The sequence below is a fragment of the Heteronotia binoei genome, chromosome 18 (assembly GCF_032191835.1).
Source record: "Heteronotia binoei isolate CCM8104 ecotype False Entrance Well chromosome 18, APGP_CSIRO_Hbin_v1, whole genome shotgun sequence".
Taxonomy (NCBI): Eukaryota; Metazoa; Chordata; class Lepidosauria; order Squamata; family Gekkonidae; genus Heteronotia; species Heteronotia binoei.
The window spans coordinates 45,297,520-45,318,695 of NC_083240.1; the positions used below are offsets into that span (position 1 = coordinate 45,297,520).

The 21,176-nt window shown below is 42.5% G+C and overlaps 1 protein-coding gene across 2 annotated transcripts in view; it reads right to left on the reverse strand.

Moving 5' to 3' along the window:
• ACACA (acetyl-CoA carboxylase alpha) overlaps positions 1–21,176 on the reverse strand; it is a 291,537-nt gene that overhangs the window by 188,525 nt on the left and 81,836 nt on the right. For both annotated transcript variants that reach the window (XM_060259542.1, XM_060259543.1), the window contains 4 exons: positions 19,693–19,839; positions 7,940–8,128; positions 5,276–5,376; positions 4,629–4,717 (listed from right to left, as the gene is read on the reverse strand). In XM_060259542.1, the coding sequence (XP_060115525.1) occupies positions 4,629–4,717; positions 5,276–5,376; positions 7,940–8,128; positions 19,693–19,839 (526 nt within the window). The remainder of the gene's footprint in view (positions 1–4,628; positions 4,718–5,275; positions 5,377–7,939; positions 8,129–19,692; positions 19,840–21,176) is intronic.

Genomic DNA, 21,176 nt, shown 5'->3' on the forward strand with positions numbered 1-21,176 from the left:
AGACCCAATTTTGAATACTTGTGCCATGGAAACTTACTGGAGATCTCTCAGTCTCACCTACTTCACAGGGTTGTTGTGAGAATAATAATAAGACGACGACCATAGATTTATACCTCGTCCTTCTCTCTGATTCAGAGTCAGAGCAGCCTTTATTTTCTTCCCCCACAAGACACCCTGTGAGGTAGGTGGGCCTGAGAGGGCTCTCACAGCAGCTGTCCTTTCAAGGACAACTCCTGCCATAGCTATGGCTAGCCCAAGGTCATTCCAGCAGGTGTGAGTGGAGGAGTGGGGAATCAAACCCAGTTCTCCCAGATAAGAGTTCGCATACTTAACCACTACACTAAACTTTAAAAATGGAGAGGAGAATGATGTAAGCCTCTCTGGATCTCCATCAGGAGAGAAAAGTGGAGTATAAATGAACTAAATAAATAAACAGTCATTGTCCCTTTTGAGAGGTAGGTCATTCCCAATTCTGCTTCTGCAGATCCTTTAACCTGCAAAACCAGCCAACTGAACCCAGAAATGTCTGCCTATAAGGAACTAACTGCTCTCCCACCCACTATATAAACTGACATATTATTATTGCTTTATGTATTGTCCACCTTTCTCAATGAGACTCAAGTAGGATGACAGGATATTTTGAAGATAAAAGCAAACAGCATAAAACAACTGTGAACAATGTAATAGGACTAGGATTAGAAAACAATGTGAACAGCATCATATACCACAAACAATACCAAAAGTGGATGACAAGTTCGGGACAATGTGGCAAAAGCAGGTGATACCTGCAATAATCATTACAGTGGACTACAATCCTGCCCCATTAGAAATGCTTGGGCTGTTCATTCTACTGCGGTTCTTGATCGTTCTGGGTTCTGGACAACCTGCAGCACGACAGAAGCTGCCTGGTTCGCCTGGCTCAGCCCAGCATTCTCTGCCTGGCAACAGCTCCCCGGGGTCTCCTGCCCGCTGAATACCTGCTGCGTGAGACGTCAAGGGCCCAACTGGGGATCTTTTGCATGCCAAGCAGGTCTCCAACCACTGAGGCACAGCCCCTGGGTTTATTTTTATACACGTGTTAATGTAAATGCAAGATGTGGATTAAGTCAATGGTTCCATACCCACCTTTCCTCATCAACAGGCAGTTACAGGGAAGAGGTGAGAGTTTTACTGGGAAGACACTTGGTTCTCACGCAAAAAGAAACCTACCTGGGACCCCATGTAAATTGACAGCACCCCCTAAAATATGCCCCAGCGCCTTTCACAACCAACAGGGGCTCCTCAGAATGCAAATTCTTGAGAAAGGAGCGATGGGCAGGTGGGGAGTTTGAAAATGACCCACCTCCCTCCTTAGCCAGGCTTAACGTTGAAGTCAGGGCGCCTACCTGTCAAGGCCCCTAAAGAGTGCCAGAATGCAAGGTTTTCCATTACAAGGTCATCTGCCACACTGATCTGGAGTGGAAATTAATCTCCCAATTCTCAAAAAAGGGGATCACAAGGTGGAGAGAAGGAGGCAGCGTTTTCTGCACAAATTCAGAAGTTCAGGCTTAGCAGTGCATTTCTGCCACCCAGTGGCCAAAGAGAGTACTGGACGATTCAAAATGGGCAGATGGAGGGGAGGGGGAGGGAGAGAGATAAAATTCCAGGATGATTTATTTATAGATTTAGGTGGGTAGCAGTGTTCCCTCTAAGCTGAGTTAGCATGAGCTAGCTCACAGATTTTTAGCCTCCAGCTCACACATTTTTGTCTTAGCTCAGGAAAAATGGCCCCAGAGCACAATAATTTATGCAGGAAAACACAACTTGAATGCCAGTGGCTCACAACTTTAAGACCAGTAGCTCACAAAGCAGAATTTTTGCTCACAAGACTCTGCAGCTTAGAGGGAACACTGGCGGGCAGCTGTGTTAGTCTGAAGCAACAGAACAAACTTTCAGTCCAGTGGCACCTTTAAGATGAACAAAGTTTAATTCTGGGTAGAAGCTTTCGTAAGCTTAAATTGGACGTTAAGATTTCAAAAGCTTCTATGCAGAATTAAACTTTGTTGGTCTTAAAGGTGCCACTGGACTCAAACTTGTTTTATTTATTTATAGTTCACCTTTTCCCATGGAGGCTGAAGCCAAATTTCACAGCACAAGTCAAATCAACAGGATGTGACACCATTTGCTGCAGCCATAAATATGTTGCCCATTCACATCAGGAATCAAGCAAGCGTTGCAGTTTCTCAGTTGCTGTTGGTTTTGCTCTCTTTTTTTCATTCTGTGAGGCAAAAGCAGGGGACAGTGGCTCAGCAGTACAGACCAGGCTGTGCATGCAGAAGGTCCCAGGCTCAATCTCCAGCATCTCCACCTAAATTGACTTCCAGCAGCAGGTCCCGAGAAACATGTTTCTCTGCCAGAAAGCGGCTGCCGCCAAGCAGACTAGACCACATTGAACCAGACGTTCCAGTGGTCTTACACTGTTCATGGCAGCTTTACATATTCAGTACGTTTAATGGGTTTGCTTCCCTGGAATTTTTGTAACAGGCACCTACAGTGACAAATTAGAACAATTTGAATAATCTGGCAAATTCAGATTCTGTCTTGAACTTATGTGCCTTCTACTGATGCAGGCAATTATCCCTCCCATTTGATTCTGTTAAAATTTACTTCTCTAAAACACAACCATACAAGAGACACTGGGGCAGAACTTCTCACAGATATCTCAGAATAGTGGAAAGAACAAGAAATGTGTTCTACATCAATTTAATAAGGTACTTTGCAGAAGCAATCACAAATATTTATTTGTAGTCCACCTTTCTCACTAAAGACTTAAGGCAGTATAAATCAACATAAAATTAATTTTAAAACTGAAAGTCGTTAATACAGTGAAGAGTAGCAGGATACATTGCTTGGAAGCTTGATGTTTATCTCACAACAGGTACAACTATACCCATTTTCCAGCGAGCAGTCCAGGCCAAAAGAGAATAGATTAGGTCTTAAATCACAGTGATTTGGGAAAGAAGAAGATGAAGATGAAGATATTGGATTTATATCCCGCCCTCCACTCCAAAGAGTCTCAGAGCGGCTCACAATCTCCTTTACTTTCCTCCCCCACAACAGACACCCTGTGAGGTGGGTGGGGCTGGAGAGGGCTCCCACAGCAGCTGCCCTTTCAAGGACAACCTCTGCCAGAGCTATGGCTGACCCAAGCCATTCCAGCAGGTGCAAGTGGAGGAGTGGGGAATCAAACCCGGTTCTCCAGATAAGAGTCTGCACACTTAACCACTACACCAAACTGGCTCTCCAGTTAGCAATCTACCTTTTAGATAAAACAATGGCCTTTCTCAACAGGTATGCAAGCTGGTTCTTTCCAGATAGTACAGTCTCTCTCGTTTACCCTCAACAAGTTTCACATGGAAAAACGTTCAAGAAAGATTTGTTAAATCTTCCATTTCCGGTGAGGACCGACGCCAAAATGTAAATAATCTACAATAGCACAGGCTGCCATCTGGTGGTCGCATCAACACAATTCAGGAGCATCCAATGAAAACTGATGGGAAGTATATTCAGGATGGACAAAAGGAAGTACTTAACTTTTTAATAATTAAATTGTGGCTTCATGGCTGGTAGATGTAGTGATGATTAAGACCGTAGAAGGTTTTAAAAGGATTAATCAGGTCCATGGTGGACAGGGGCTTACCATTTGCCTACTTACGCTGCCAGACCTCCAGATATTTCTGCCAGTTGCCCATCAATGCTCAATTGGGCATGGGCAAAAACAGGCCAGCCAACTGGGGGTGGGAATCACTGCCCCATGTAATGACACATCTTCCAGTGCAACCTGGAAGTGACAGTATTGTGCCACAGGTGACTCTCTAGCACTTGGCCCAAAACTCTATGGAAACCACAGAGTTTTGAGGTGAGCGCTAGAACATCACTCTACTGCAACACCATCACTTCTAGGTCATGTCAGAAATTGCATCACCATGTGGGGATGATAACTGCAGCTCTGCCTCGCTAAGCTGCTCTCTCCCTTGACTATGAGCCACAGTAACTAAAGATAAGAAGAAAGGAAAGGAAAGGAAAGGAAAGGAAAGGAAAGGAAAGGAAAGGAAAGGAAAAGGAAAGGAAAGGAAAGGAAAGGAAAGGAAAGGAAAGGAAAGGAAAGGAAAGGAAAGGAAAGGAAAGGAAAGGAAAGGAAAGGAAAGGAAAGGAAAGGAAAGGAAAGGAAAGGAAAGGAAAGGAAAGGAAAGGAAAGGTCAGGTCCCCTGTGCAAGCACCAGTCATTTCGGACTCTGGGGTGACGTTACTTTCACGTTTTCACGGCAGACTTTTTTTTTTGGTTTGCCATTATATACAGGTATTAAACCTCTGAATACCAGGAGAAAGCATCAGGAGAAAGCTTTGGCTTCCATGACCTGTTTGCTGGCCCTCCAGGGCAACTGGTTGGCCAATTGTGTCAAATAAGAAGTTGGATTAAATGGACCACTGGTCTAATCCAGTATGGCTCTTCTTAAGTTCACCTATATCCATTAACCTGGAAAGAAAAATAGTTAAACCAAGCTGCTATCCAAGCTGCTATCCTATATTGGCAAATATCCACCTTCCATGGAGACCAAAATCCAAATAATGAATTGCACAAGACCTACCTTGTTGGAACTGAGTTTCCACCTTTAGGTACTGCCTGAGCAAATCCATGACCACGGCTTTCATGTGCCCTCGAATGCCACTCCGGTACCTGCAACAACACCACAGGAGTTGCTACTCTTCATTCTTGGGCTTTTCTGCTGCAGCATGCACATACTCAGAGAGAGATACAGCCCCTGTCATGTTCTCCAGCCCCCAAAATTCAAGCTTCATGGCAGAAATAAATTGAGCAAATCATGAGTAACCCCCAGTTCTAATTCCTGTGACTGACACTTGCAGAACGGGTCCGATAAGACACAGCTGGAATTAATCAAAGTAATATCACCCAAATCTTTATTTTCTAGAACTTACAATGGACAGCAAAAAAAGAAAGCCAACACATATTCCACACTCAGCTTTCACTAAAAGCAGTGAGTCTTGAAATATCTAACAATGTGCCTGGATTATGTGGGTTTGCCTCAGTTATGTTCTCCATACCATATTAGCAGAAGTTCCCTTGTGAAGGTGTAGTTTTGGGGGATGGGATCAATTCTAATTTTCACAGCACCACTAGCTGGGCAAAATATGTTCCCTGCCTGATTGCAGATGAGAGTCTGACTCCAGAAGTTTTGACAGTGGGGCCTCCGCACAGTGCTCATCCTAAACTCACCTCTGCACCAGCTGCACAATACTCTGGGTGTTCATGAAGAAGACCTCGCGTTCTGATTTCCGGTTCAGGGTAGCTGCATGACTGTCCAGGATGTTAGCAATCTAGAAAGAGAAGGAAGGAGAGTCAGCACTCAAACAGGGTCTAGAGAGCAGCTATTTGTGACAGAAACAGCAAGGCCTGATCCTGCCTGAACTTCTGCTTCTGCACCGAGGAAGAAATGGGAACTTCCAGGGGGTATATTTTGATCCCTTGGATGCATACAGACTTCGATGTGTGTAAAGTTAAATATCCCATGGATCCCAGATGTCATTGTTAGGTATACAGCTGTACAATTTTATATTTTTATAAAAAATATTATTATTAAAAAAACCTTATGCTGTTTTCCCACCTGATCGGGGTCTTTAAGGCTACAATATATAAATATATATAATTAAAACATTTGAACATTAAAATAAAGTTACAAATATAAAGTTATTAAAAACAACATAACACTAAAAGGAAGGCCAGTAACTGTCCCTGGGGGTATGCCAGATGAAAAATAAATAAATAATAAAAGTATTATCTACAGAACAAAGTTGGAGTCCAGTAACACCTTTAAGACCAACAAAGTTTTATTCATAATGTTGGTCTTTGTTGGTCTTAAAGGTGCCACTGGACACCAACTGAATCTATTCCTTCAGGTCAACAGAGCTTCCCACCTGGATCAATATTACCTACAATTAGACATTAGAGACAGACATGATTATTTCCGTTTTCCAACATGGATTTATCAGCATAAAAAGCATAATGAAACGTCATTTCATCATGAAATTGAGTAGGGGCCACGGCTTGGTGGGTAGAGCATCCGCTTTTGTTCCAGAAGGTCTCAGGCTCAAACTTCAGCATTTCCAGTTAAAAAGATCAGGTAGCTGATGGTGTGAAAGGCCTCTACCGGAGACCCTGAAGAGCCACTGTGTCAAGAATCAGATCTCGCCATGAACTTATGTCTGATATTATGCTTTGCTGTGCTTGCACCCGTAGCTCCTGCTCTATGTTTGGCTGTGTAACTGTGAACTCCTCCCCCAGCAGCCCCGCCCCTTGGGGTGGCTGTGCTGCGACTAGGGGCGTCAGGAGGCAAAGGGCGCTTGTGGTCTCAGACTAGGAGGGGGGTGGACGTTACTGCACGCCGCCGCCACCTCCCCGGAGTCAGGCACTTGATCTCTCTCTGTCGTAGCCTATGAGCTCTCCGTTTCCTTCTCATCGACCATTAGCACTGCTTCCTTTTTATCCCTTCTACACCTCCGTGCCCTCAACATCCCGCATTCCCCATTCCCTGGTGTGCTTGTCTGCCACCAGCCTTTCCAGGCCATTGGTGACGTTTCTCCCCCATTCCGCTTCTTCCCACTCCCTTCTATCTCCTCTGCAGCCGGCCCTGCCCTCTAAGGCCCATTCAGGGGACGTGGCACCTGCTGCACGCAGCTGGGCTGGAGGCCTCTGGGCCGTCTGTGGGGTCTCCCTCTCTTCCCCGCCTTCCCAGCTGGGGGAAGCATCTTCGCCACTCCGGAGGCGGGCAGAGGCGCCGACAAGCTTTGGTGGCGGCCAGCTGGCTCCTCCACCGATCCCACAGGACGCCCACCACCAGGCAGGACAGTAGGTGGGCTCCGAAGCATATGGGGGGATTCTCCAAGAGGCGGCCAGTGGCGGATCCATTCCCGCCGCCGACCGAGGGGCCTGGCAAGGTCCAGGACACGCAGGGGCCGGGAGGCTGTGGAGCGCAATGGCCCAGACAGTAACATATATGTAATCATTCTGCCCTGGACAGCAAAGAGAATACTCAAAAAAGCTTGCGTTCCTCCTTAGTCTATAAAGGCCACATGTTATCTCTTGTGCCAGTGCTTCCCATGTTCTGCTTTTAGAACACCGCTCCAGAAGGGGCTCCTTTCTTCTCTTGGGAAGATGTTTTGAACCTTGATTTTGAACCTCTGCTAACCCACCAACTTTTGCTTATGTGGTAACGGTTAAGGTAACAGTATAATTGTATGGACTGACCCTCTGAGGTCAGTTCTTTCAAGAAGCTTCTTGGCTGTAACATGTCTCAATACAGTACCTTGTTTGATTTACATCATAAAGGTGTGCCTCATGAGAAATGTGCAGAACTTGATATACTGCCAATCTGAGCAGATATCACCAACTCTGACGGACCAATGGTCTAATGCAATAGAAGGTAGCTTCATGTCAAATCCAGTCCAGAATAACATGAGCGCAATTCAGAGCCAGTTTGGTGTAGTGGTTAAGTGCACCGACGTTTATCTGGGAGACCCTGGTTTGATTCCCCACTCCTCCACTTGCAGCTGCAGGAATAGCCTTGGGGCAGCCATAGCTCTCGTAGGAGTTGTCCTTAAAAGGGCAGCTGATGTGAGCCCTCTCAGCCCCACCCACCTCACAGGGTGTCTGTTGTGGAAGGGGGAAGGTAAAGGAGATGGTGAGCCACTCTGAGACTCTGAGATTCAGAGCGTAGGGCGGGATATAAATCCAATATCATCATCATCATCCATTCCTGAGTAAAGGTGGATACGGACCTATCCTTCCTGGATACTTATTTAAGATGTGCTTGTGGCCTTCCTAGGCATATGTGACTGGCCACTGTGGAGGAAAGGACAGGACCACCAGTATGGCTCTCCTCACCTGCTGGCTGGGAAACTGGCAGAGGACAGAGGTGATGTTGCTGGCATACTGGGCCATCTCCTTCTTGATGGACTTCTCTACATTGGGTGGGATCCGCCCAGAGATGCTAGTCATGATGTCCTGAAGCTCTAGGAGAGGCAAGGAGGGATCTCTCAGGGTCTTCATTAACCTTTCCACCCAGTCCTTCACCTTGGTTCCAGCAAAAAACAAAAGACAATGCTCACAATTTGATTCCCACAGCCATGTCTTCACACCACAAAATTAAGCCAGTTTCAAAACCAATTTGAACAAGCACAATTCCCTAACAAAAGAACTCTGGAAACAATACATTCGTTGTTTAAATCTGCAGATTATGCAGTGTTGTAGGCTTTAATTTTCAATCACTGTTTAGGAAGTTTTGACACAGTAGGCCTGGGAGTTTGCATTTACATTCTTGTGAAAATCTCCAAATGTGCATTTCCCCCCTCAGTTTTAGCTAATGTAGTTTTACCCTTGAAGAATAATGTAATAATAATAATAAATTTTATTTGTATCCCGCCCTCCCCGCCTAGGCGGCTCAGGGCAGCTGACAACATTTTATGCATACAATAATAAGTAAAAACTTTAAGTTTAACAATAAAACTTGAAACATTATAAAAACCAGTTAATATATTTAAGAATTCATAGTTTAAGTTAATCTGGCAGCGATGGTGGCATTCTGACGCTGATTCTGCCAGTTTAGATCATTCCATGCTAATGTAGGTCCTTAAAACAGGACCGTGCTGGCGGGTCCTTAATTCACAACGATTCAGCAGTCGGTATATGCTCGTTTGAAGAGGACAGTCTTGCAGGCCCTGCGGAACTGATCAAGGTTCCGCAGGGCCCGTACCTCCTCCGGAAGCTGATTCCATAGGGCAGGGGCCGCAACTGAAAAGGCCCGTGCTCTGGTATTCTGGAGCTTGACCTCTCTCGGCCCAGGGATAGTCATTTTATTTTTTCCGACTGACCTCAGTGCTCTCTGGGGTTCATATGGGGAAAGACGGTCCCTCAGGTAGGCTGGTCCTCGGCCATACAAGGCTTTAAAGGTAATGACTAACACTTTGTACTGGACTCGGTATGTAATTGGCAGCCAGTGCAGTCCGCGCAGCCCCAGCCATATGTGCTCCCATTTCGGGAGCCCCAATAATAGCCTGGCCGCCGCGTTCTGCACCAGCTGCAACCTCCGGGTCCGACACAAAGGTAGCCCCAAGTAGAGGGCATTACAGTAGTCCAATCTTGAGGTGACCGTTGCATGGATCACTGTTGCGAGGTCGCGACGCTCCAGGAAAGGGGCCAACTGCCTTGCCCGCTTCAGATGGAAGAATGCTGACTTGGCAGTGGCTGCTATCTGGGCCTCCATTGATAATGAAGGCTCCAGTAAAACACTCAGACTCTTTACCTGGCACGCTGGTTTCAATGGCGCGCCGTCGAAGGCTGGGAGAGCTATTTCCCCTCCTAGAGTGCCGCGACCCAAACAAAGGACCTCTGTCTTCGCTGGGTTCAACTTCAGCCCACTCAATCTGAGCCACGTCGCAACAGCCTGCAAAGGTTCCCTGGGGCGGAGCCGGGCCGTCCGTCCATTAGTAGATAGAGCTGGGTGTCATCTGCGTATTGATGGCAACCCAGCCCAAACCTCCAGGCAATCTGGGCAAGGGGGCGCATATAGATGTTGAACAACATTGGGGAGAGAACTGCTCCCTGAGGCACACCACAATCTAGTGTGTGTCTCTGGGATCGCTCCCCCCCAATGGCCACCCTTTGTCCCCGACCTGAGAGGAAGGAGGAGAGCCATTGCAAGGCCAACCCCCCAACCCTAATATCGGCAAGGCGGCGCATTAGCAACTGATGATCGACTGTGTCAAATGCCGCTGACAGGTCTAATAGCATCAGTACCGCAACACCGCCACGATCCAGTTGCCGCTGGAGGTCATCTACCAAGGCGACCAGCACTGTCTCCGTCCCATGGCCCGGTCAGAAACCAGACTGGCACGGGTCAAGAACGGAAGCGTCATCTAGAAACCTCTGTAGTTGCAACGCCACTGCTCTCTCAATGATTTTACCTAAAAATGGTAAATTAGACACCGGACGGTAATTCGCCAATTCGGCCGGGTCTGCTGTGCATTTTTTTTTATGGCTCTATGCCCAGAATAAATAAATAAATAAACAAATGGCACAAAATTTATTCTTCAGGATGCTCAGAAGTGCTGTACATCATGCCTTTGGCAGACAGGTGTAGTAAAGTCAGGTGTTGGACTATGGAATAGCTTCTACATAAACCAGCCACACCCCATAACTTCTGCATCTCTCAGATCCAGCATTCAGCAAAATCTGTCTTCCCCTTTTTCGGCAAAGCTCTGGGTAGGCTGCTACCTATGGAGTATGCCAGTGCACCGTGCACAAATTTAACTTTTTGTTTACTCAGATCTAGAGAGATCAGATTATTTTTAAATATAAGTTTGAATAAATTCATTGTTTATTGACTGGGAAACAGAGTTGCACATTGTACACAGAACAAACAAAACAACTCTCAATACCACCCTTAGAGATTGAGGGCTGTGCCCTGCAAAGATTGAACGCATTTGTGATTTTATGTTGGATTGCATTGAATTAAATTACTAACAGTTGCAAACTGTGATTTAAAATTTTCGTTTTCATGTATTTTATTTTATATATTTTACCTATACTGCAAGCCGCCTTAAGCGCCGTAAGGAAGAAAGGTGGCTAACAAATATTTTAAATAAAAAAAGTGAAGACTGGCTCAGTGAGGGGGGGGGGAGGGATTTGCAGGGGGAGGGATGAGCCTGGCATCCTCCTCTGCTGCTGCCAAGTGTGGCACAGTTGCCAGACATCCTTCACCACTATGGCCTGGCTGCGGCAGCTGTTACGTGTCCTTGCCCACTGCGGCTGGGCCACAGCAGGCATCCTCCACTACTGCAGTTGGGCTGGCATAGCTGCTGGAGTCCACTGCCAGCACAGCCTGTAGCAGCTTCATTCTGAACAGGAGGAGGATTGTCTGCATGTGTGCAGACAACTCAAATGTATTTTTTTCTGCAAACCTGGGGAGTGCAGAAAACTGTTTAGCCTCCATGTGGCCCCAATCTGTGGATTTAGCAACCCACATACAGGGGCCACCGGTGGCTAACAGTATATTTAAACACAATTTTATTTGGTAATATATATGGTAATTATATCCAGTTCTAATAAAATATTAACACTTACTACCTTCCCCATACATTACACTTTCCCCTCCTCCCCTCCCCCCAAATCTTGACTTCCGCCGGTGTCAGTTACCTAAACTTCTAATATCAAAAGGTATCTTTAACTTTAAAAGAATCTTAATAAGAAGAAATAAAAAGAAAAAAATATATATCATTTTGCAAAGAAATTAAAAAACACCATTTCTTATTCTTTATAAAGTCCCACCCAGTTGTTATAATTCATCTTCTTTCTTCTTCTGAAAACCTAAGTGGTATTCTCAAAAATCGCCCAGTGTCCTTTTATTTTCCATTCTTTTTCTATGTACTTTCTAAATTTATCCCAATCCCTTTTAAATCCCTCTAACTCATAGTCTCTCAAGATTCTTGTCAGTTTGTCCATTTCACCCCATGACATAACTTTTACAATCCAGTCCCATTTTTCTGGTATTTTATCTTGCTTCCATAACTGCGCATATAATGTCCTAGCAGCTGAAAGCAAGAACCAAATAACAGTTCTATCTTCGTTTGGAAATTTCTCCATTTGTAATCCCAATAGGAAAGTCTCTGGAGTTCTCTTAAATTCATATCCCAAGATTCTAGAAATTTCTTGTTGAATCATTTGGCAAACCTGTTTCGCTCTTTCACAAGTCCACCACATATGGTAGAAAGAACCTTCATGCTCTTTACACTTCCAACATCTATCTGGCATCTTATTGTTCATTTTTGCTAGCTTTTTAGGAGTCATATATGTCAGACACTGGAAAGCTTTCATACTATGATATGATGCTGTGTTCAAACTGCAATGTGTTGCTTGACTTAACTGACTCCATTTTCTAACATTTACTACTAACCCCAAATAGAAACCTTGCATATCAAAGTAGAAGTGAAGCTGTTACTAACCCTACTGTGAATTCCTGTCCTTGATACTAACAAAGGCAACAACCCTTTGAAGATAAAATGCCTCAGGGACAGCTAGCAAGGCTGTTCCTGTGAGAATGGGAACCACAATGAGATAAGGGAAAGCAAATGTGTGAAATGTAGCACTCAAGTGTGGGAATGTAGATTTGTTTAGAAAACCTTTGATGTGCATCTAGTTAAAACATCTATGCTCTAGGAGAGAGTATCAGTTCCAATGTATCCACGCTCAGAAACTATGAACTATCAAATAAAGTCTTAACATTGTAACAAATGGAAGTCTGCCTAATTTGAAGTTCCATTGTCTGACAATATACCACCTGTACATCATTTTATAAGTTTCCTTTGATACTATAACATGTCAAAATTTTCATAGAGTTCTTCCACAAATATTCCCACGTTTCCATCTGTATTTCTTTATTAACATTAATTGCCCATTTTATCATTTGAGATTTTACTACTTCATCTTCAGTAGACCATTTCAGTAATAGTTTATATAGTTTTGAAATCAACTTTTCATTGTCTCCAAGCAGAACTTTTTCCAATTCGATTTGCTCTTTTCTTATTCCTTCACTTTTAATGTCACTTTCCACCAAGTTCTTAATTTGTTGAATTTGAAACCAATCATATTTGTTACTTAATTCTTCCCTCTTTAATTTGATTTTACCACCTTGGATTTTCAATATTTGACCATATGATAGCCACTTTCCTTCACCTTCAGCATATATTTTTATTACTTCCGTTGGCACTATCCACAACGGCTTTCTCTCATCTCCATATTTTTTATATTTTATCCACGTATTTAACAGATTTCTCCTTATATAATGGTGTGAGAAGAAGCCGTCCATTTTACTTTTACCATAATACATATATGCGTGCCACCCAAATTTGTTTCCATGTCCTTCTAATGCTAAAAGTTTTTTATTTAACAACATTATCCATTCTTTTATCCACACCAAGCACACTGCCTCATGATAAAGTTTTAAATCTGGTAGTTGAAATCCACCTCTTTCTTTAGCATCTGTTAACACTTTCATTTTAATTCTTGGTTTCTTCCCAGCCCACAAAAATTCCGAAATCTTCCTTTGCCATTTACTAAATTGTTTATTGTCCTTCACAATCGGAATAGTTTGAAACAAGTACATTATTCTTGGTAAAATATTCATTTTTATTGCGGCTATTCTTCCCAATAACGGCAAATTGAGTCTATTCCATTTTAACATATCATCTTCCACTTTGTGCCATATCTTTTCATAGTTATTTTTATACAAGTCAATATTTGTCATGGTAATTTCCACACCTAGATATTTTACTTTAGATGTAACTTCACACTCCGTTGAGCTCTGTAATTTTCTGTTTTTCAATTCTCATATTTTTACACAAATTTTTTGATTTCTCTTTATTTAGATAAAATCCAGCCCATTCTCCATATTCTTGTATTTTACTCAAGAGCAGTGGCGTTACTTTTAATGGGTTTTCATTTATGAACATAACATCATCAGCAAATGCTCTATATTTATAGGAAAATCCCTTCAATTTCAGTCCCTCTATCTCTTTATCTTCCTGTATTTGCATCAGCAAAATTTCTAAAGTCATTATAAACAACAACGGAGATAGAGGGCAACCTTGTCTTGTTCCTTTGCTGATCATCATATACTCCGTTAAATCTGTACTAATACAAAGTCTTGCCCATTGTTCAGTATATATTGCTCTCACCATTCTAATAAAATTCTCTCCCAATCTCAATTTTTCCATCACCGCAAACATAAAGTCACAATTTAAATTATTAAAAGCTTTCTCTGCATCCGTAAAGAATAGCGCCACTTCTTTTTCAGGATGTCTTTCATAATATTCTACAATATTTACAACAGTTCTAATATTATCTCTTATTTGTCTCCTTGGAAGAAATCCTGCTTGCTCTTCTTTAATAAACTTCATCAAAAATTGTTTGTCTTTCTGCTAATATTCTCGTATATATTTTATAATCCACATTTAATAACGAAATTGGTCTATAATTTTTTACATCAGTGACATCTCTATCTTCAAAGATTTCAGGTTTTCATGGCTGGTAACATCATTAGGGTTTGTAGAATCTTCCGGGATCAAGTGCCGTGTTCTACTGGAGAAAGTTTTCCTTCCAGACGTTTCGTTCTCAGCTGCGGAGAACATCCTCAGTGGCGTTGCAGCCGAAGCAGGATGTTCTCCGCAGCTGAGAACGAAACGTCTGGAAGGAAAACTTTCTCCAGTAGAACACGGCACTTGATCCCGAAAGATTCTACAAACCCTAATCTCTATCTTCCTTTGGAATCAAAGAAATTACCGCTTCTTTCCACGTATTCGGTACTTTCCCCTCCATTCTTATAGTATTCATCAATTTATGGAGTTTGGGTGTTAACCCTTCTCTGAGGACTTTATAAAATTTTGCTGTAAATCATCTGGACCAGGTGCTTTCCCCATTTTCATTACATTTATTGCTGATTCAATTTCCATTTTTTCTATTGGATCATTTAAAACTTTGTCCATGTTTTCTGTCAGTGGAGTCACATTAATTCTTTGCAAATATACCTCCAACTTCTCTTTACTTATTTTCAATTTTTTTAACAATTTGGCATAGTATTTAAAAAATTCCTTTTTATTCCTTCTTGATCTACAATTTCTTTTCCACCAACCTTTATTTTGCTTATAATTTTAACTTCTCTTTTCTTTTTTTTTTAATTGCCAAGACAAATATTTACCAGGTTTATTTGCTCCTTCAAAAGATTTCTGTTGCAGTCTTTTCAAGTTCCACTCTACTTCTTTGTTTAACAGATGTCCCAATTGTGTCTGAAGCATTGTAATCTCCCTAATAATTTTTTTCTTCCTGGGTCTTTTCCTTAATTCAATTTCCTTTTTCTTTATTTCATTTTGAATGTCTAACATTTGATTTTCTTTTGTTTTTTATCTTTATTATTCAATGTAATTAAAATACCTCTCATCACTGCTTTATATGCTTCCCATACCGTTAAAAAGTCCATGTCCTCAGTTTCATTTATTTGAAAAAAAAGCTTTAGTTTCTTTTTTTAGAGATGTCACTATTTCTTTCTTTTGTAGTAGATCTTCATTTAACCGCCACCTTCTGTTTTTTTAATTGACTGGGTTTTTTAATCGACATTAATGGGTTGTGGTCTACTCTTACTTTAGGAAGAATCTCTATTTTTTTAGTTATAAGTCCTAAGTCTTTTGTATACCATATCATATCAATTCTTGAAAAAGTGTTATGTCTTGCTGAGAAAAAGGTATAGTTCCATACCTCAGAGTTGAACTTCCTCCATAAATCCTCCAAGTTTTTTTGTTTGACTAATTCAAAGAAAGATTTTGGCAGTTTCCCTTCCTTATTATTTTTTTTCTTCCCCCATCTATCCAATGTATTTTTAATTGTACCATTAAAATTTCCCATTATCATAATTTGTTCATATGACACTTGGTCAAGCTGTTGCATTATTTCTTTAAAGAAAGAGTCTTTCGCACCATTTGGTGCATATAGTCCCAGCAGTGTATTTTTTGCATTTAGTGTTACTTCCACTGCTAAATATCTCCCATCATTGTCTTTAAAAATTTCTTTTGGCTCCAATTCTTGCTTAATATAAAAAAAGTACACCTCTCTCTTTTTGTTTAGCCAATGAATGAAATTCCAAACCCAATTGCTTATTCCATAAAAATTTATAGTCCAATTGTTTAATGTGAACTTCTTGTAGACAAATTATGTTGCATTTTTGTTTTCTAATCCACTGAAATGTTGCTTTTCTTTTTTGAGGTGAATTTATTCCATTTACATTCCAAGATAATAATTTGTAATCCATTATGTTTTCTTCTTTAAGCTGTGTCGCCAAATTCTTTAAGTTCTTCCAAAAATCTTCTCAGTTCTTGTACACTTGTAATTGTAATCCTTCTGCCTTGGAGTTCAAAACTCAAACCTTCTGGTAAAATCCATCTATACCTTATATCATTGTCCTGTAGTTTTCCTATAAATTTTTTATAAGTCTTTCTATCGGACAGTACTTTCTTTGGCTGCTCTCTCATAATCCTCACTATGCTGCCTTCCACCACAAAGTTCTTTTCAAAGCTTCTGGCTATACTTCTTCCCACCATGTCCCGTGTCACAAATTTTACTACTACATCTCTTGGTAATTTATTTTTCTTGACATAAAGGGAATTGACTCTATACACATAGTCATATTGGTATTTTGATGTTTCTAAATCATCTTCTAAAAAATCCACAATAATTTTTATTATATAGTCCTTCAGATCATGTTCATTTTCAGGTACTCCTCTCAGACGTACCAGGTTTTCCATCAATTTACAGTCCTGTAATACAGCTTTCTCTTGCACATTTTTTAAGGTGGAATCGTATTCTATTACTTTTTTCTCCACCTCATCCACTTTTTTTGATGTTACTACAGTTTCATTTTTAAGGTCTTCAAATTATTTCTCTAGAGCTACTGTACTAGCTTTAATGTCCTTTTTAATTTCTTTCTTGAGCTCCTTCATTCCTTTAATCAGCCTTGCTTTCACGGCCTCTAACTGCTCCTGCATCTTTTCCATTGAGATGGCCCTTGTACGTATTGGCTTGTGATCTGACATTAAAAAAATGCTCGAAAATTTGATCTCAACAAATTGAAAACTATGTATCAGATTTAAAAGAGCAGGACTTGCTCTTTCCAATGAGCCTAAAATCGCCGCTCTAGGGGCTCCCCAAGCCGAGATATTAATATTTCAATTTTTTAAAAACAAAATGGCGGTCGCGACTTTTCTTACCCCTTTTTTCAAAAAAAAATTCTTCCTTTTTAGGCCTCTATAGTTGCTTTCAACAGTACTGTCCAGTAGGATTAAGTTTATAATGTTCAAATATACCAGTTCCACCAATTTTTAAAGTCCCAAGGACTTAAAAAAAAAAATTATTTTGCCCTTCTTTTAATGGCCGCCGATGTTTTTCTATGTTTTTTCAGTCCTAAAGTAAGCTGGCTGACTTGCAATTTGACCTTCTTCCAATGGTTACTTCCTGCTTTTCTTGCCTCCAAGTCCCGTTCTCGCTGGTAGTCACTTCCTGTGGAATTCTACTGACCAGCAATGCTGTGACGATGGGGGTGTTTTTCAGAAACCGCAAGTATTCAAAACATTCTTGCTTTTTTCACTTTTAAACTCTGTTCTTTAATATTAAATAGTTCCAAATTCACCCCTCCTCCTCTTCTTTATATAAGCATGCTATAGTCTTTTTGCCACTTTTTAATTATTTTTGTAAATCCTTATTTTAGTCCCGAAGTGAAAGATGAAAATCAATACCTTCTGCAGTGGCTATCCAAGTAGGCACCGTCCTGATAGTAATCCAGATGTTATTTGTAGTATAGAGGTGCTGGATCCTGGTGAGTTTAAATCAATTTAATGACTCTGGAGACCCTCTGCAGACGATGTAACGCACTTGTTGCCGGAGACTCTTCAAAGCTTCAAAGCAGCCCCCTCCGGAGCTCCCTTTCCGCCAAAGTAAATCTCCTCCAAGTTTCCCAAGCGTTTCTTGGACTATTCTCTGAATGAGAAAACTAGGTAGTAGGCATTAGATTGCCTTCTCTACCCCCCCCACAGAGGTTCCAGCTGCCTCCCTTATGAGAGGCAGTTCAGCTCTCCATTTTCCAGCCCCCGGAAGTCCCTCGGTGGCTAACAGTATATATAGATTTAGTTAAGGGAATATTCAGTCATCATTCAGCACTATAATTTAGTGGTTAATACATTCCTTTAATTCACTCAACAAGGTTTTAATCTCCACGGGGCCATTTAAAATGCCCCACCACAGCAGGGCTGGTTCACAGGTGGAGAGCAAAGAGATGGTAGAATGTGGAAATGCTAGACGGGGATGTGGAATGTGGAAATGCTAGACGAGTACGGGCCTTTTCAGTTGCGGCACCTGCACTGTGGAACCAGCTTCCGGAGGAAGTGCGGGCCCTGCGAAACCTCGACCAGTTCCGCAGGGCCTGCAAGACCGCCCTTTTTAGACAAGCCTATAATGACACTGACTGCTGAGTTGCCTGGTACAAAGAACCGCCATCTATAAGATTATCTAAACTGGCAGAACCAGCGCCATAACAGTTTTATTGCTGCCAGATATATTTATATATATATAGTGTAACGTGAATTATGTATTTTAACTTAACTGACTGGTTTTTATATGTTTAATTTTAATTGTTAAATTTAAAGTTTTATTATTTATGTTAATGTGTAAGTTGTTGTTAGCCGCCCTGAGCCGCCTAGGCGGGGAGGGCGGGATAGAAATAAAAGTTATTATTATTATAAGTTATTATAACACTCACTGGAATGCTACCAGATGTCGGCAGCCCCCTCCAAAAGGAAAATAAGGTCGCACACAAAGAGGTTGCCCTTTTTCTCTCTGCTGCTCAGGATTTCTATTTGCAGGAAGTTCTTTATGAAAGAACAGTCAAAGCCGGGAGCTGCCTCAATCTTCCTCCTCAGGACTCTGCCTCCTCATTGCCCTCAAGGTACATTCATCAAGAGTGTGGGCTCCAGCCCTTATAGCGGCTTCCTTCTGCCTCTGGAACAGCCTCCGGGAAAAGGCTTTCTGGTGAGGCTGCCCAACAGAGCCTCTCCAGAGAGCTTTAGGGGCAATCTGAGTAAAGGTTGAATCCATGCTGGTTAGACAGCAGAAGGGGGGGGGGGGGTTAGATTTTTAAAAAGCGTTTTATGTTATATATTGCTTTAAGGGGACTTATCATACTGTTTTGAGAGCCCTGTGGCGCAGAGTAGTAAAGCTGCAGTACTGCAGTCCAAGCTCTTCTCAAGACCTGAGTTCGATCCCAGCGGAAGCTGGTTCAGGTAGCCGGTTCAGGTTGACTCAGCCTTCCATCCTTTCGAGGTCGGTCAAATGAGTCCCCAGATTGCTGGGGGGAAAGTGTAGAGGACTGGGGAAGGCAATGGCAAACCACCCTGTAAAAAAGTCTGCCGTGAAAACGTCGTGATGCAACGTCACCCCAGAGTCAGAAACGACTGGTGCTTGCATAGGGGACTACCTTTACCTTTTTTATCATAGTATTTATATTATCTATTGCAGGAGTTCCAAATCTGGTGCCTGCCAAGTATTTTTAGAAAGTAGCCATCGCCACATGGGGCTTTTGTCCAGCTGGGATTCTGACTGACAGTGCAGACTTTTAAAAATGTTGCTTTGGTGGCAACTTCCACCACAGCACAGAGATCTTAAGATGGAGAAGCCGTTTTATAGCTGTGCCAACCAATCAGAATCCCAACGGTTCCCACAGGCTGCAAAAATGATTTTAAAATGTTAATGTTCTATCATACTGTCTTTATAATGTCATTCCCCACCAAGGGTCCTGAGGTACTCATGAGAAGGGTGGGAATATGAATCTTTCAATTTGAATAAATTCTTTGGCATGTGTGAAGCAGGCCCGAGAAGGCAGATAACTTGCTCCCCAAACTGTGCAATATAACATTAGATTTTGCTCCCCACTCCGACACCTGAGATAGGCAAACTGTATTCCAATAGGAAAGCTCTTTTGTAAAGACACAAGGACATTCTAGTGCAATACTGTGCAAGTTAAAGGGAAAAGAAGAAGCCAGCCATACCTTGCTGTTAAAGAAAGGTTCCGGCAGGCAATATCCATTCATCACATTCACTAGGTTGTCGAGAACGTAATGGAAGACACGGTGAAGCTTCTCGCCCCGGAGAGCTGTGCTTTGGATCTGTGGCAACGCGCCAGTATGGAGTTCAGCCTTGAAGACCAATCAAAGACACTGTTATGTCACGAGGGATGGGTGGGGGAGCTGTCAAAATTCACTCACAGCCCCTGCTCTGTTATCATACTGCACTGCAAGAGATGTCTGGGCGGTATTTGACTAGCTGTGCAAAATTGTTTCAGTAATGAATGTCAAGTCCACCAACTCCAGAAGGTCTCAAACAAAAGGCCTTTTGTAGACTTGCCAGCTCCAGATTGGTAAATCCCTGGAAATTTGGGGCTGGAGGGTAGGGATGGACCTCAGCAGGGTATAATATCATGGGCTCCACCCTCTGGAGCAGCCATTTTCCCTAGTGGAACTGAGCTCTCTTGTATGGAGATCAGTCGCAATTGTGGGAGATCTCCAGGCCCCACCTGGAGGCTGGCAAACCTGACCTTTTGGAACTCAAGAGGAACCTGGATCTCCAAGCTGCTATACTACTCTTGCAAAGGAAAGGCTTCCCCTAGGCCACACCTCAAACAGCTCCACCAATCCTCTCTTTTGCTCCACCCTTTCCTTATGGAATTGGTTACTGCTCCTATGTAAACATCCCCCCAGTAGAGACTGTAAAATAAAGGGCCTCCTGGTTGCAGTTCAGACTGCACAGCCTGGCTCTGATCTTGCCTGCACCCCAGCTATTGTAGAATTTCCATTCTTTGGCCAATCCAGCCCTCTTTTTCTCCTGTTCTCTGTGCTGCAGGTTTCTTAAAACAGGTCTCTGCTTGGCTGTGCAATGACTATAGGTGCACGTTTTTGGATGCCTGTGCAACGTGTGCTTTAACAGAAAGGACATGATTCTCTGATGTATACAGGATGAAATTACAAAACAGACATAGAGCATATTTTCAAAACATTTGCAATGGAAATTTTTTAATACCTCAACATAACAAGAGACAGAAGTAATTCTCTCAGGAATGATCACACATTACCTTCCTGCAGCATCCCTTGGGGACTGCAGCCTGGCTGCCTCACCTTCAGTATGATCTGCCTTGGTACTTTGACCACTTGTTAATGGACTTCCCTATCTGACAAGCACTGGCTCCCACCCCTTTTAGCCCTTCCTATTCCTTCTTTAAGAGAGTATGGGGGCCTTGCTAAACTGGCCTTTTCCAAACAAGCCACTACAGTGCCCTCCCAGCTGCCTCAGTATCTCAGAGATCCTATTTCTGGCTACTCTGAGGTAAAATTTCTTCAATCCCTTGTTACCTCACAATAAGGGGAACTGAGGAGCCTTTAGCCCTCACATTGCAAGAGCTGAAATTGTTTTGAGTGGTCTCCAGCTTAAACGACAGAGAACCTAAGTGCTGCTGCCTGCTAGGCCACCCAATGCCCGA